The following is a 15,588-nucleotide window of genomic DNA, read 5'->3' on the forward strand; positions in this document are numbered from 1 at the left end:
TCTTTTCCAGGGAGGCCCCGCCTCTTGGTACCCGTCGGGTCCTGTCATTCGGGCCGGAGCCTTGCCTGCAGCTGGAGACTCAGCCGACGAGACCTAAGGTGAGAAGGGGCGTGCGCTCGGCTACCGCCTGCCCTTTCTCCGGCGGGGTCCGCAGTTTCCCGCCTGCTACGCCTGTGCCCGCGGCCGCCTGGCCTCCACTCCCTGGAGTTCGAGGGAGCGGAAGGAAGTTTCTCAATCCGGGTCTCCGGTACCAGTGCAGTTTGGGCAGTAATTTGGCCTAGCGTTCTGACTGTAGCTCCGAGCAACGATGTCGCCTATGCCTTTTAATTTATCACCGCAAGTTAACGAACTTGTGTGTGTCGGTTTACAGCGCTGTCTTGTGCTCCAGTGGTGTTGTATCCCCTATTTTGCCTGTAGGCAGGTCGGCGGCTATTGAGAATCGGAACAGGGCCAGGAGTTTACCCCTTTTATTCTTCCGAGGGTGGATCACGGTTGTGTCACTTTTTTTTCCTGTGTCCGGCTCCGACAGCCAAGGCTCAAGATCATTTTCTAATCCAGAAGGGAACCGAAGATCATCTGGTCTTTCATCTCCTTCACTGCATCGGTGAAGCCCAAGAATCAGAGTCAGTTTACCCATGGCCACAGGTGGTAGCCTGTGTCTACTAACTTCTAGTCAAGAGCTCTGCACTGCATAATAGCAGTTTTTGTGCTGGAGAGAGACGCTTGAGCCCTGGAATAAATTAATTGATTCCAAAAACTGATGTTGAGGACCCTCTAGGTCGTTTCACCGCCATCTCATTTAATCCTCACGATTCCCAAATTGTTACTTACGTTTTATAGGTAAAATTTGGGGGGCATGGAGATTTATATAAATTATTTGCTAGGTGGCAGAGCCAGATTCGGGCATAAATTTGTGCCACTTTTCACCAGATTGTCTGTTCCTCAGGAGAGAGAGAAGGAAGAGGCAGGGGGAAATGGCAGGGAAGCTGAGACTGAATTGAGGAGTATGGGAAGAAGAGAGGTTTCTGTTTAAAGCTCAAGTCAAATAGTGAGTCTTCCATCCCTGTGAGCACGTTAAGCAGAATCTGGATGAGCAGTGACCTCTTAATTTGCAAGAAAGGATTCTTGATGATGACCAAAGGCCCTCCAACTTATAAGGTTTTTACAGTTCAAAGCTTGTCCTGCCTATGCAATGCTTTTTCTTCATTTAATTCAGTGTAGTACTTATTGTTTAGATCAGGAATGGCAAACTTTTTCTGTAAAGGGCCAGATAGTAAATAGTTTAGGCTTTGATCTCTGCCATATATTCCTTGTTTTATTTTGCTCTACAACTCTTTAAAAATGTGCAATCTATTATTAGCTAGAGGCCCATGGGTTGTAGTTTAACAGCCCCTGATTTAGGTCACTGTTTGACTCTTTGACTTTTTTGTTTCTTGTACTCTGAGCAAAATTGTAAGCTTCATCAAGGACAGAAATGTTATTTTTCTCACTGTGGCTTTCATAAAGGGGAACTAAAAACCTTTATACCATCACCTACTGATACTAATAGCAAGCACAAGTATAACTCTTAATGGAGTATGGGTTTTAACCCTTTGTTTTCTATGTTACAAATGTTTTCTCTGAATCTATTGTTAGCCTTTTAACTTTATTTTAGTATCTTTTGTTGTGTAGATATTTTAAATGCTTATTTAATCAGATTTTTTAGTTACTTTCCATTATGGCCTCTGGGTTTTATCCCATATTTTGGAAACCTTTCCCCATCTAAGATTATAAAAATATTCTGATATTTTCTTGTAGCAGGTTAAGAAGTGTATATTTAGATTAATACATCTGTAATTTGTACTTACAGTGTGAGCTATGGATCTAATTTTTTTCCAAGTGGTTAGACATTTCCCCAGCAAATCTATTGAGTAAGTCATCTTTCTCCCACTTATTTGAAATGTTTTCTTTATTATATAATAAGTTCTCATACACATGAGTATGCTTCTGAACTTACTACATCCTATTCTGTTGATTCAGTTCAGTTCAGTCACTCAGTCGTGTCTGACTCTTTGCAACCTCATGGAGTGTAGCACGCTTCCCTGTCCATCACCAATTCCTGGAGCTTACTCAAACTCATGTCCATCGAATTGGTGATGCCATCCAACAATCTCATCTTCTGTCGTCCCCTTCTCCTCCTGCCTTTAATCTTTCCCAGCATCAGGGTCTTTTCCAATGAGTCAGTTCTTTGCATCGGGTGGCCAAAGTATTGGAGTTTCAGCTTCAGGATCAGTCCTTCCAATGAATATTCAGGACTGATTTCCTTGAGGATCAGCACTGTTTAATTCCTGGTGCTTTGTAGAAAGTTTTGATATCCATTTGAGCAAGGCCTCTCTTTTTTTTTCAATCAACATTTTCTTGACTGTTTTCATGAATTTTATTTCGAAATAAGCTTTACTTATGGAGACTTGAATTCCAGACTCAGGTGGCATCAAATGTTGCTTCTGGATAAAGTGGTCCTCATCTCATGGGCCAGTTTGTGTCTTCCTGGCCAGAGTCGTTGAATATATATAAGCTGGTGAGCCTAGAGGTTGGGCTCCTCTTTTCAATCCATATATTTGGTAAATGTGATTTTTTTTTTCTTTTTGGAAGCCACAGGACATCTCTTTTTAGTCTATGAAGACCTAAGAGAAATTAAACAAGGCTTTTATATTAGCTATTGCTGTATAGAGTTGGACCACAAAGAAGGCTGAGTGCCAAAAAATTAATGCTTTTGAATTGCGGTGCTAAAGAAGACTCCCGAGAGTTCCTTGGACTGCGGGGAGATCAAACCAGTCAATCCTAAAGGAAATCAACCCTGAATATTCATTGGAAGGAATTTTCATTGGATGCTGAAGCTCTAATACTCTGGCCATCTAATGGGAAGAGCTCATTCATTGAAAAAGAGCCTGATGCTGGGAAAGATTGAAGGCAAAAGAAGAAGGAGGTAGCAGAGGATGAGATGAGATTAGATAACATCAACTCAACAGACATGAATTTGAGCAAACTCTTGAGACGTAGTGAAGGATGGGGCATGCTGCAGTCCATGGGATTTCAAAGAGTCGGACATGACTTAGTGACTGAACAACAAACAACAATTGTTGTGTAACAAATTACTCCAAAATTTAGTAGCTTAAAACAATAAAAATTTGTTATCTCATACAGTTTCTGAGTGCCAGGAATCTGGAGTGACTTGGCTGGGTTGTTCTGGCTTAGAGTTTCTCATGAGGTTGCAGTCAGAATGTTGTCCAGGCCTGTAGTCATCTGAAAACTTGTCTGTGCTAGAGGATCCACTTCTTAGCTCGCTCACATGACTGTTGACAGGAGGCGTCATCCTCCTACCTCATCATGAGAGCCTCTTTGTGGGGCTGTTCCTGATGTGCCAGCTGCCTTCTGGAGCGAGTGATCTGAGAGACAGACCAAAATGAGAACTGCAGGATCTCTTACAGCTGAATCTAAAAAGTGACATCTCATTACTTCTGATGTATTCTTTGTTTACACAGACCAACCATGTAAATAAAAATTCAGAGAAGTGGAATTACTGGTCAGAAGTTAGGTGTAGCTGTAATTTTTTGAAAGTTAATTGCCAAATTGCCCTACATAGGAATGTACCTGTGGAGGTGCAGCAGTTTATACTCAGCAGCAGTATATGAGAGAGCCTGTTTGTGCAGCCTCTACCACACAGTGACTGTCAGACCTCTAAGTCAAATATTATACCTCTGTACGGCTGTAATTTTTATTTCTTTTATGAGTTGGATTGAACATGTATCTAAGAGCCATTTGTGTTTCCATTTCCATGAACACTTTTTTCATATCCTTTGCCCATTTTTTTCTTACTGTTTCATAGGAACTCATTATGGGGAATTTAGGAAAATGTTTTAGTGTATTTTAAATACGTTTTAATATGTAGGAGTTTTGTATTATTATTTTTAAATAATATCAAGCTTATAAAAAAGTAGCAAGTGTAGTGTATGAACTTTTTTTCTTATATCAGGTAAGAAGTGATACTGTACTATCTTTGAATACTTAAGTGTGTATCCCCTTCAAATACAAATATTCCACAAGGCATTCTACATCATCGCAAAACAACCATCAAAATCAGGAAAGTCACATTGGTGGCTTCCTGATCCTGTCCAACAGTCTCTACCCCTTTGACCCTAGAGAAAAACAAACTCTGGAGCTAGCATGCGTGCGTGCTCAGTCGCTTCAGTCGTGTCCAACTCTTTGTGATCCTATGGACTGTAGCCCGCCAGGCTCCTCTGTCATGGGATTCTCCAGGTGAGAATACTGCTGGAGCTAGACTGTCTGGCTTCAAATCATAGCTCTGCCTCTTACTAGTTACTCAATTCCTGTATGCTTCAGTTTCTCATCTCTTAAAAAAGTACAATAATCATGCTTACTTCACAGGTCCTTGTGAGAATTAGGTTAATGATTAGATTAGTGGTTTGCATACTGTGAAAGCTATGTCAACATAGCTATAATATTAGGGGAAAGGTAGTTGGTAATAGAATAAATTTTTAAGTATTTTATAGTAACCATGGGTGAGATATCAGAGATCATAGCCTACAGTATAAAGTACAGGTTGTTCAAATAAGCCAGAAAGTCTTTTTGTTTTCTTTTTCAGATTTCAGAATGACTTCCCTCTTGACTTACACTTTTAAAAATCTTCCCAATACATCAAAATGGGCCTTCAGATTTTGTAAGTTTCATTTGTTCTTTCTTTTTAAGATTAGATTTGAATGTGTAAGCATCTTGTGCAAACATGGAATTGTATTGCTTTTTGTAAACACTTGATTTTGTCTTCCAGGTATGAGACCTCTGAGCAGTTCCTCCCAGGTACAAGCTGCCGCAGGTACAGTAATTTGTAAAAAATAAAAATATTTCTGATTTAAAAGTTAGATTATAGGATCTAGATTTGTGAATTTTGAATAAAAACCAAAACTAATTTGCTAACTCTCCCCTTTTTATGATCAATAAGAACATCACTGTTGCCTTCAAATTAAAATAATACAGGACCAATCAGTAATGATAGTACATGGTGTAAGGTGGGCTTGAGGATCTTGGCTGGAGGCTTCTTTCTGGGATCTGGAGCCTATGGAGTCACTGAGGTTCTGTGAACTTCCTGGTTAGTTTGCTCAGCTACTGCCTGTCAGTCCTAAAGATGCATGTGTGCTGAGTCACTCACGTCCAACTCTTTGTGACCTCACAGGTTGTAGCTCACCAGGCTCCTCTGTTCATGGGATTGTCCCAGGCAAGAATACTGGAGTGGGTTGCCATTTCCTCCTCCAGGGGCTCTTCCTGACCCAGGGATCTAACCAGTGTCTCCTGCATTTGCAGGTAGATTCTTTCCCACTAAACCACCAGGGAAGCCCCAGTCCTAAAGATGATTAGTCTCCAGATAGTCTGGAGACTGTTGTGGAGCCAAAAGTTAACTTTTTACACTTTCAGTGACAGGCTTCTGTTACTGAGTATCTTCTTAGTCCATGTGCAAGAGGATGCATACCTGAAATAGGTGTGACTGTGGGACTAGTTAATAAAAGAAGGTTGTTTAGTCAATATGAAATGAAAAAAGAAGGAAATTTGTTGATACTATATGGTCTTTTAGACCCTTGGTAAACCCAACAGATTAGACTTCTTCACTGTTGAATACATACTTTTGCAGAACCTGCTGTAGTTTTGTATATACACTTGCCTGGGTCCTATATTGATCTATGACTTCTGATTTTGGTCTTATTATGGTATTTCTACTTGGATAATAACTTAATAGAAAAAATACCAAGATTCAGAAGAACTCTGCTTTGATTCAGTTCTACTTCTTTCTGGGCAGTTTGACCTTGAACTGATCATGTCATTTCCCTGCTTTATAGTTTTTTTATTTAACAAATAATAATTTTAGCCATGTTAACCTCAAGTAGTTTTTAAGATATCTCAAACACTTTGAAATCTGTAAATTCAGTGGAAGTACAAGATGGTATTTTTATATTGCTTTACATATAGTATATTCTGAGGGGTCTGTTACTTAATCTCACCTAGAAAAATTTCATGTTGTCATATAAAAAATATATTTTCTTTGGCTTTTAAACTCTAACTAGAATATAGATATGTATTAACCTCACAAAGAATAATAATAATTCCTTTCCATCTCATTTCACCTTTCACCTAATTCTAATGTTCACTCAGAAATTCCTATTGCAGTCACACAGATCTGTTTCTTGCCAGCTGGGAGAAAGTCACGTTGAATACCACGTTAAATACCATTTTTCTGGCATTTAGAATGTTCTTCTTTATATTGCTCTTAAACAGTTTTTGTGTTTCTCTCTCCCCAACTGTACTGTTATCCTTTGTGAGACTTAAGTCTTGTCATGTTATTGGTGTTTAACACTGTCCTACAAGTGGTTTGTTTTAACATTGATGTTGATAGTGGTGCAAGAGGGCACATGGTAAGACAAAGGAATGTGATCAGCTGATTTGATGGGAGGAAAAGGGAATGTACTTGTGCTGAACAGACTTTAGTTTGCAGTAGGGCAGCAGAGGGCATAAAGAGGGAACTTGGGTTTTACTTTCCATATTTTAGTATTATTTATTTTTTTCTTTTGTAACCACCACTCATGTTTTATTTTTTTAATTAGAACATTAGAGAAAGGTTGCTCTTTAGATGTTGCAAAACAGCTACACAAATTGAGTCAGACAGAATCAGGAAGCGTGCTAGGTTTTTGTCAAACTGCGGTAGTCACCAACCAGATGCCTTTATTTCTACATAGAAAAGCAAGAGTATTAAGCTGTGTGAAGAATAAAACACTATCAGTTATTCTAACTTCTAGTATTAAGGGCAGACTTAATTGGTTGCTTTCAGTGAAATGGATTGTCAAGCACTTGATAAAAACAATTTATTAATGGCATAAGCGATATTATCATTAGGTATAATCTCTATATTTGCCTTAAATTTTATTTGGAAACTTGTAAATGCTCGCTAATTTCTTAATCCTTTTTTTTTTTTAGTTGTAGTGGTTTGGTAAATGACTAATGCAATTTGGCATGGAGTGATAAAATTCCTCTCAGAATGTCTGTCTTTTAAAATATAAAAACTTACCTGACTTCTTGTATTTTAGTTAATTTTTCTCTGAACTTTATCTTAAAGCTTCTCAGACTAAATCGAAAAAAACCCTAGCCAAACCCAACATAAGGAATATTGTGGTAGTGGATGGTGTTCGCACGCCATTTTTGCTATCAGGCACTTCGTGAGTATGAAATGATTCTGTTACTTGTTATTACTTTTTTTCTTTTTTTTCTCCAGCTGTATTGAAGTATGATAAACAAATAAAAACTGCATATATTTAGGTTATACAATGTGATTTTTTTTTTAAGGTATGCAATGTGATGATTCAATGTATATTGTTGTTCAGTTACTAAGCTGTGTCTGACTCTTTGCAATACCATGGACTGCAACACGCTGGGCTTCCCTGTCCTTTACTATCTTCTGGAGTTTGCTCATGCTCACGTCCTTTGAGTGAGTGATACCATCCAATCATCTTATTCTCTGTTGCCCCCTTCTCCTGCCCTGAGTCTTTCTCAGCATCAGGATCTTTTCCAATGATTTGGCTCTTCGCATCAGGTGGCCGAAGTTTTGGAGCTTCAGCTTCAATTCAGTTATTCCAGTGAATCGTCAAGGTTGATTTCATTTAGGATTAACTGGTTTGATCTCCTTGCTGTCCAAGGAACTGTCAAGAGTCTCCTCCAGCACCACAGTTTGAATACATCAATTCTTTGGCTCTCAGCCTTCTTTATGATTCAACTCTCACACCTGTACATGACTACTTGAAAAACCATACCTTTGACTATATGGACCTTTGTGGGCATAGGTCCTTATAGTGTGTGATGTCTCTGCTTTTTAATACACTGTCGAGGTTTGTCATAGCTTTTCTTCCCAAGAGCAAGCTTCTTTTAATTTCAAGGCTGCAGTCACCATCCAAGTGGTTTTGGAGCTCAAGAAAGTAAAGTCTGTCACTGTTTTCATTTTTTTCCCCATCTGTTTGCATGAAGTGATGGGACTGGATGCCACAATCTTAACTTTTTGAATGCTGAAGTTTAAGCCAGCTTTTTCACTCTTGCACCTTCATCAAGAGGCTATTTAGTTCGTTTTTGCTTTCTGCCATTAGGGTGGTGTCCTCTGCATATCTGAGGTTGTTAATATTTCTCAAGGTAATCTTGATGCCAGTCTGTGATTCATCCAGCCCAGCACTTCACATGATATAACTTATATACTCTGCATATAAGTTATATAAGGAGAGTGACAGTATACAGCCTTGATGTACTCCTTTCTCAATTTTGAACCAATCTGTTGTTCCACATCTGGTTCTGTTGCTTTTTGACCTACATTTAATGTGTATATACATTGTGAAATGATTACCACAATCAAGTTAATTAACACATCCATCACCCCATATAGTTTATTTATTCCTTCTTTTAAGGTGTTTTCAAAAGGAACCTTTGTGAATTAACCCAGTAGGCAATACTGTTGCTGAAAGTGTTAGTTACTTAGTCGTGTCCAACTCTTTGCGACCATGTGGACTGTAGCCCCTGCCAGGCTCCTCTGTCCATGGAATTCTCCAGGCAAGAATACTGGACTGGGTTGCCATTCCCTTCTCCTGGGATTTTCCCAACCCAGGCATTGAACCCAGGTCTCCTGGATTGCAGGGAGATACTTTACCCTCTGAACCACCAAGGAAGCCCCTAATAATATTGCTAGTCAACTAATATATAAATAATATTTTCATGAAATTAAGACAGAATAAGTCAAGTCAGTAGTGAAATAGAGTGGCAGAATCTGTTTTTCATCTTTTCTCATGAGCTAGTCTAGTATAGTGTTAGACTGAACTAGCTGTATTTTGAAAACCTAGTGTGGGACTAGGTAGCTTGCTTCCAACAGATGCCCTTTCCTCATATGGAGAGAAGTACATTGTTTCTATGCCTCTTCAGAAGTTTAAATACTGAGGCCGTGGGCATCTTGAAGGGACTTTAATCTGCTGCTTTGGCTTTCTGGAAGTTTCCAGAATTGGAATTGATGGACTGGTCCAAATCCCGGTACAGCACAACCCCAGATGTATGGAATAACAATGGTCCTAGACCAACCCTCAAGTCCCCCAGAACCTAACTACTGTTCCCCTAGACTTCCTTTCTCCTTTTCTGTTCCCAGCTGAGGCCCAGTCTTTCTAAAAGTTGATGATGGACTTTGGGAACTAAGTGAAAATTAAATGAAACATTAGTTGTATTCTGTTAAGATTGTTTTGATGTTCATGTTTTGAACTAGCAGTCACTAACTTAAAAACAAGCTAAGAAAAGTTGAATATCTGCTAAAAATAATGAGACCTTTCTATACTAATATGAAAAAAATCTTGAAGATATGTTAGGTGTAAAAAGCAAAATTTAGAGCATTGTGTATAATGCCACCATTTATGGAAGATACGGACTTGTGTGTGCATGTGTGTATGTATATGTCTGTGCACGCATGCATGCATGTACATACAGGAACAAGAAACGTTCATTTTTAAATAGTGGTTTAGGACCTAGAGAATATCTTCTTAGGTAAGTAAATGGTGAAGATTCTTCACTCTCTTTTCTCAATATAATAACTTTCTTGTATGGACGCAGCAGTAGTAAGAGTAAGAAGCTTTAGCAGCAGAGTGGATCCTTGTTGTACTTAGCAGCAGCAGGGTAGAAAAAGAATCTTCCATCAAGAGAAGAAAATTATTGACTAGAAAGGCCATTTTTTGGTAAAGGCTGTTTGTATACTGTGTAGAAGTTTGATTCCAACTGTTTTACTAGCTGTTAAAAAAATATGAACATGCTCAAAGATATCATTTACACATTTCCTTTGATAGTTGGTATCAAACTATCAAAGGTGAAATTTGAGATATTCAGCACATTAGTATAGGCTATATTCCTTTTGTTATTTTTTATTATTATGTTTTAGTTTAATTTAGAATCCTAATTGAGGAAGAAGATAAAGTTCATGAGTAATTTAGTAGCACAGAGAAGAAGGTTGAGTAATGGTAGGCAAATATAGTTAATAGAGAAGAAAGAATAAAAATTTTAAGGTACTATTCATGTGCAAAACAAAAATGACTAAAAATAATACAGAGAGAATTTATAAAGAAGACAAATAGTTAAATCATATTATTAATCTTATGATTGAGGTAACAAATGAGTCTTCTAAAATAGAAAATAATTTTCTAGATGGAAAAAGATCTTTTTCTGTTTAATTTGAAGAAGCTCTGCTTTCAACTTGTGTCACTTGAAAGACCTATAGGTATTTTAGAGGTATTTTGGAAGCACTCTTAGGAATATACTCCAGCAGTGGCATGTGGGAATCTTTCAGCATCCTGGCTAAGAGGGAGTTATAGGAGCATGAGAAGAAAAATTGTAAAATGATAGATAATTGTTGTTTAGACATTTTAAAATTGATACACTTTTGCCCAAGTTACTCTGTTCTATAGGGAACTGGTTTTCCCTATAAAAGATTTTTAAAATCGCTGATGGTTCTTCTAGTGATGCACAGTAAAAATAAAAACATTTCTGAATTTTTAGGTTTTGATTTTCAGGAATTTAAAGAATAAATATTCTTATTTAATCCAGATGCATCTGGAACATTTCATAGTTCCAGAAAGTAAAGAAATGCTTTAAAAAGGGGGCATGTCAAAAAAACACAGGGCCAACCTAAAATAACTTCCAATGACAAAAATTAGGAAAATTTGATTAATAAAATAAATTACAATAGTATAATGTTATACCAGAACTCAAAACATGAGATATCTATGAATCCAATCTGATATAAATAAATGATTGAATAAAGAAAAGAGAAAAGACAAGTCTTTCTTGAAGAGTTTCAATTAATAAATACAGAAGGAATGAGGAAAACAGATAAATTATCACAAGAATAGCTGCTGCAACCAGGATCTAGGAATGAATGCTAAAATTAGTGGGTGAGAAAGGTTAAGAAGGAACAAGATATTGGCATAGTCTCAATTCTCTCCCTCGAAATATTTATTAATTACTGTGAGGATTTTAACATGTGTCCACAAATTCTTTGTTACTTTTCCCACTAGGAAGTGGAACTTAATTCTTCCCTTGAGTAAGGGCCAGAAGTGACTCTCTTCTAATAAATTGAGTTCAGAAAGGGAAAAATAATGAAGCAAACTGGCAGACACTGCTTCAACTAAGTAATCGAGTTAATATCGCTAGAAAGAAGTTGTGTTGCTATCACGTTCACTCTGATAAGAAGCAGAGGGTATTTTACTTCTGTGATACTCTTCCCTGATGTCCATAACCCCAGTCTTCCAAGTGTCAAGGTCAAGGACGATAAGGAAAGACTAAGAAACTGTCACACATTGGAGGAGATTAAGGAAGCATGACAAGTAAATGCATAGATTGGAACCTGGAACAGACCAGTCATAGGGAATTAGTGGAAAAACTGATGAGGTCAGATCAAGCTTAGAGAGTAGTATTGTGCTGGTGTTAATTTCTTAGTTTTGACAAGTGCATTATGTTACATAAGATTAGCATTAGAGGAAGCAGGGTGAAGGGTATGGAGGAACTCTGTTCTGTCTTTCCAATTCTTTGTAAAACCTGAGATAACTTAAAGTTTTCTTTAAAAGCCCTAATATATCCCTCATGTCCCTTTAGACATCACACAATAACTAATGAATTTTTTAAAAAATAAAAGGGAACTTAAAACAGTGGGGTTTAGTTTTAAAGAATATTTGCCATTATGTCATGCTGAACAGTAAGACAGTGGGAAGGATTTTTGTTCAGTTTTTAGCTTAAAAGGAGTCAAGACTTGTCAGAGTTTTAAGGATGACAAAGACCAAAGTCACACTGTTTCTTTGTTTGGAATGATGTTAAGTGCTTTTATATTAATAGCAGGTTATGGTTAGCTCATTTCTTTAGATATTTCAAATAGAATGAAAAACATTTTTTATTAAAGCTTTTGGAAGCACAAGCTGGAATCAAGATTGCTGGGAGAAATATCAATAACCTCAGATATGCAGATGATGCCACCCTTATGGCAGAAAGTGAAGAGGAACTAAAAAGCCTCTTGATGAAAGTGAAAGAGGAGAGTGAAAAAGTTGGCTTAAAGCTCAACATTCAGAAAACAAAGATCATGGCATCTGATCCCATCACTTCATGGCAAATAGATGGGGAAACAGTGGAAACAGTGTCAGACTTTATTTTTTGGGGCTCCAAAATCACTGCAGATGGTGATTGCAGCCATGAAATAAAAAGACGCTTACTCCTTGGAAGGAAAGTTATGACCAACCTAGATAGCATATTTAAAAGTAGAGACATGACTTTGCCAACAAAGGTCCGTCTAGTCAAGGATATAGTTTTTCCTGTGGTCATGTATGGATGTGAAAGTTGGACTGTGAAGAAAGCTGAGTGCCGAAGAATTGATGGTTTTGAACTGTGGTGTTAGAAGAGATTCTTGAGAGTCCCTTGGACTGCAAGGAGATCCAACCAGTCCATTCTGAAGGAGATCAGTCCTGGGTGTTCTTTGGAAAGACTGATGCTAAAGCTGAAACTCCAGTACTTTGGCCACCTCATGTGAAGAGTTGACTCATTGGAAAAGACTCTGATGCTGCGAAGGCTTGGGGGCAGGAGGAGAAGGGGACGACAGAGGATGAGATGGCTGGATGGTATCACTGACTCGATGGACATGAGTTTGGGTGAACTCCAGGAGTTGGTGATGGATAGGGAGGCATGGCGTGCTGCGATTCGTGGGGTCGCAAAGAGTCGGACATGACTGAGTGACTGAACTGAACTGAGGCTTTTGGTTAAATTACTTATTTTCTTCCTCCAGATATAAAGACCTGATGCCACATGATTTAGCTAGAGCAGCACTTTCGTAAGTAAATGCAGTTGCATTTTAGATCTTATTTACACTTGAAATAGCATGTCTAATAGAATTCCCATAGCTAAGATATGTTAACTTTATACAGTGAGAAAAAACAGTAGATTTTATAAGATTCATCTAGTCTTCATTTTAGCCATGTGTGCTACACAAATTCAAGCAGGTGATGAATGTCAATGATATTTATTTTGCAGGCTTGACAATCTCTTGGCATGACAGTATTCCTTAACGTACTCTAGCTAGCTGCAGATTATAAATAGTGTAGGACTAGATTGATCAGGCTAAAAGCCAATACGTATATTTGATGGTTACCTCAGAAACTTCATTACTATATGAGGATAGCTGAACAGATTATGCAAATACAGATGCAGAACCTGTGTATGCAGAAGACCAACTGTTCTATGCCATGTTTACCTAATGGACGTGAGCATCCTCAGAATTTCGTATCCCTGGTGGGGTGGGGGTGGAGGTGTGTATTTATCAAGAAAGAAGCCTAGAATGAGACATGAAGATTCCTCATTTAGCTTTAGTAATTGTTACCATTTTGCCATGTGTGCTGTGCTTAGTTGCTCAGTCATGTCCAACTCTTTGAGACCCCATGGACTGTAGCCCATCAGGACCCTCTGTCCATGGGGGTTCTCCAGGCAAGAATACTGGAGTGGGTTGCCTTGCCTTCCTCCAGGGGATCTTCTTGACCCAGGGATTGAACCCAGGTCTCCTGGCAGACCAGGATCCGGTCAGAATTCATATTATTATGCAAATGAATGTATATCTTTAGTCTCTTTTAATTTAGGACATCCCCCCAAACCATTCCCCATGATAGTGACTTTTTGAAAGGTCCAGGTCAGCTGTTTTGTAGAATGTCCCACATTCTGGATGTATCTTTGTAGTAATATTTAACTTCCCTCGGTGAATTTCCTGTAAACTGAAGGTTAATCTCTAAGCTTGATTATATTCCGGTTAAACATTTTTCGTAAGAATGCTCATAGGTAAAGCAATGGCTCTTGCATCATGTCAGGAGGCACATGATGTGTAATGTTAAATCGAACCCTTTAGTCAGAGTGGTCAAACCACCAGATCTTTTGCTGATAAATGTGCTTTTTTTTTTTTTTTGCAATTAGTAAATCATCTGTAAGGTGATATCTTAACACCATTTTCCCCAGCAACCTTCGACCAAGTGGCTTTAGCATTCATTGATAATTTTTGCCTGGATTAGTTATTACGTTACAGATTATAAAATTTTGACTTTACTTATTCTTTTATTCCTCCTATATTTATTGGTTGGTATTTTTATGTAAAGAGTAGCTTTCCTTTTCAAAAAAATGATGTGTTTATATTGATATTTCAAATTTAAATTTAACATGTTTGGGATTTTACTTTATCTCTTTAATTTCCTATTTGTTTCTCTTTTCTTTTTGACTGAAAACTTTGGTTTATGTATCTGTTTTATCCTATTCCAAGTTATTTTTTTTCTTTCATTTTTTATTGGAGTATTGTTGATTTACAGTATTTCAGGTACAACAGAGTGATTCAAAATTTTTATAGATTATATTCCAAATTATTGATGATTCTTCCTATTTAACTTCTTATTGCCAATTGAGCATCAAAAGTTGACTTTTTAAATCAGTCTTTAATTTATTTGATAGTGTGCCACATGTTTGTCAAATTAAGGAAAAGATACAGTCTCTGCTTTCTTAAATTCAAAGTTAACCTTTTAACCAGAGTTAACTGTAATGTTTTATGTGATGATCTGTGGCACTGTCTTGAATGTATGAAATGTTTCTTTGCTTTTAACTTCTGCTTGCAGGGGTTTGTTGCATCGGACCAGCGTCCCAAAGGATGTTGTTGATTATATCATCTTTGGCACAGTTATACAGGAAGTGAAAACAAGCAATGTGGCTAGAGAGGTGAGTCAAACTTTATGTTGTTTGAAGAGATTGATAGGAGAATAAATTTGAATTTTAGTTAATAGAATTTACTCTTTAAAAGCTATTAAAATTCACCAAAGTTATATTTAATTTAAAATGTGATTTTACTATTTGAATTATTTTATATTTAAAAAAATTATAAATCAAATGATGTACACTATACTAGTATATGTTTATGCTATATTATAAATCAAATCAATTATTTGAGCTGGTTTTGGATATGTTTGTGTTTCTTTTAGGAAAACAGAGATTTGGGCAAAGCATGGCTGATGTGACTTTTTGTAATCTGAAATACAGTGACCGCCAATCAACTTAAAATTTCCATTTTACAGAGAACTTATTTCATACCCATGGTTTTTGTTGGAGGGAGTTGTGCTTATTCATTTGTTCCCTTTGACTAGTGGACACATAGGGCTTTTTTTTTTTTTTTCTTAACTATTTCATAGGAGTTTACCTTTACCCCAGTTGGCAATGCTCCATGTACTGTTTATTGAGCAACTGACACAGTGAGAGGCCTTGGCACTTCTGCGGCATGTCTCACAGTCATTTCGTAATGAAGACTCCAAAAACATTTTCTGAGCTTTGTTTCCATTCGCAAGTGGCTGTTTGGATAAAGTTGGCTCCAAAGCACATTTCAGTGTGCTGAGCATTCTCTGTATTTCTAGTTTGTGCTTGCGTTCAGTATAGTTAGAAGGGCCGTAACTTTCACCACTGTCAGCCAAGAGAAAGGAAAAGGAG

General features: G+C 37.6%; 1 protein-coding gene across 3 annotated transcripts in view; it reads left to right on the top strand.

The window, feature by feature from the left end:
- Positions 1 to 27: 27 nt before the first annotated feature.
- HADHB (hydroxyacyl-CoA dehydrogenase trifunctional multienzyme complex subunit beta) overlaps positions 28 to 15,588 on the top strand; it is a 32,675-nt gene continuing 17,114 nt past the window's right edge. For 2 of the 3 annotated variants that reach the window (XM_068964268.1, XM_068964252.1), the window contains exons 1-6: positions 28 to 98; positions 4,643 to 4,717; positions 4,826 to 4,870; positions 7,157 to 7,256; positions 12,872 to 12,916; positions 14,730 to 14,829. In XM_068964268.1, coding sequence (XP_068820369.1) covers positions 4,651 to 4,717; positions 4,826 to 4,870; positions 7,157 to 7,256; positions 12,872 to 12,916; positions 14,730 to 14,829 — 357 coding nt within the window. In that variant the 5' untranslated portion in view covers positions 28 to 98; positions 4,643 to 4,650. Of the gene's footprint in view, positions 99 to 4,258; positions 4,297 to 4,642; positions 4,718 to 4,825; positions 4,871 to 7,156; positions 7,257 to 12,871; positions 12,917 to 14,729; positions 14,830 to 15,588 lie in introns of those variants that run through there. The other variant, XM_068964259.1, reaches the window with a different exon arrangement.

This window comes from Capricornis sumatraensis, chromosome 1 (genome assembly GCF_032405125.1).
Source record: "Capricornis sumatraensis isolate serow.1 chromosome 1, serow.2, whole genome shotgun sequence".
Classification (NCBI taxonomy): domain Eukaryota; kingdom Metazoa; phylum Chordata; class Mammalia; order Artiodactyla; family Bovidae; genus Capricornis; species Capricornis sumatraensis.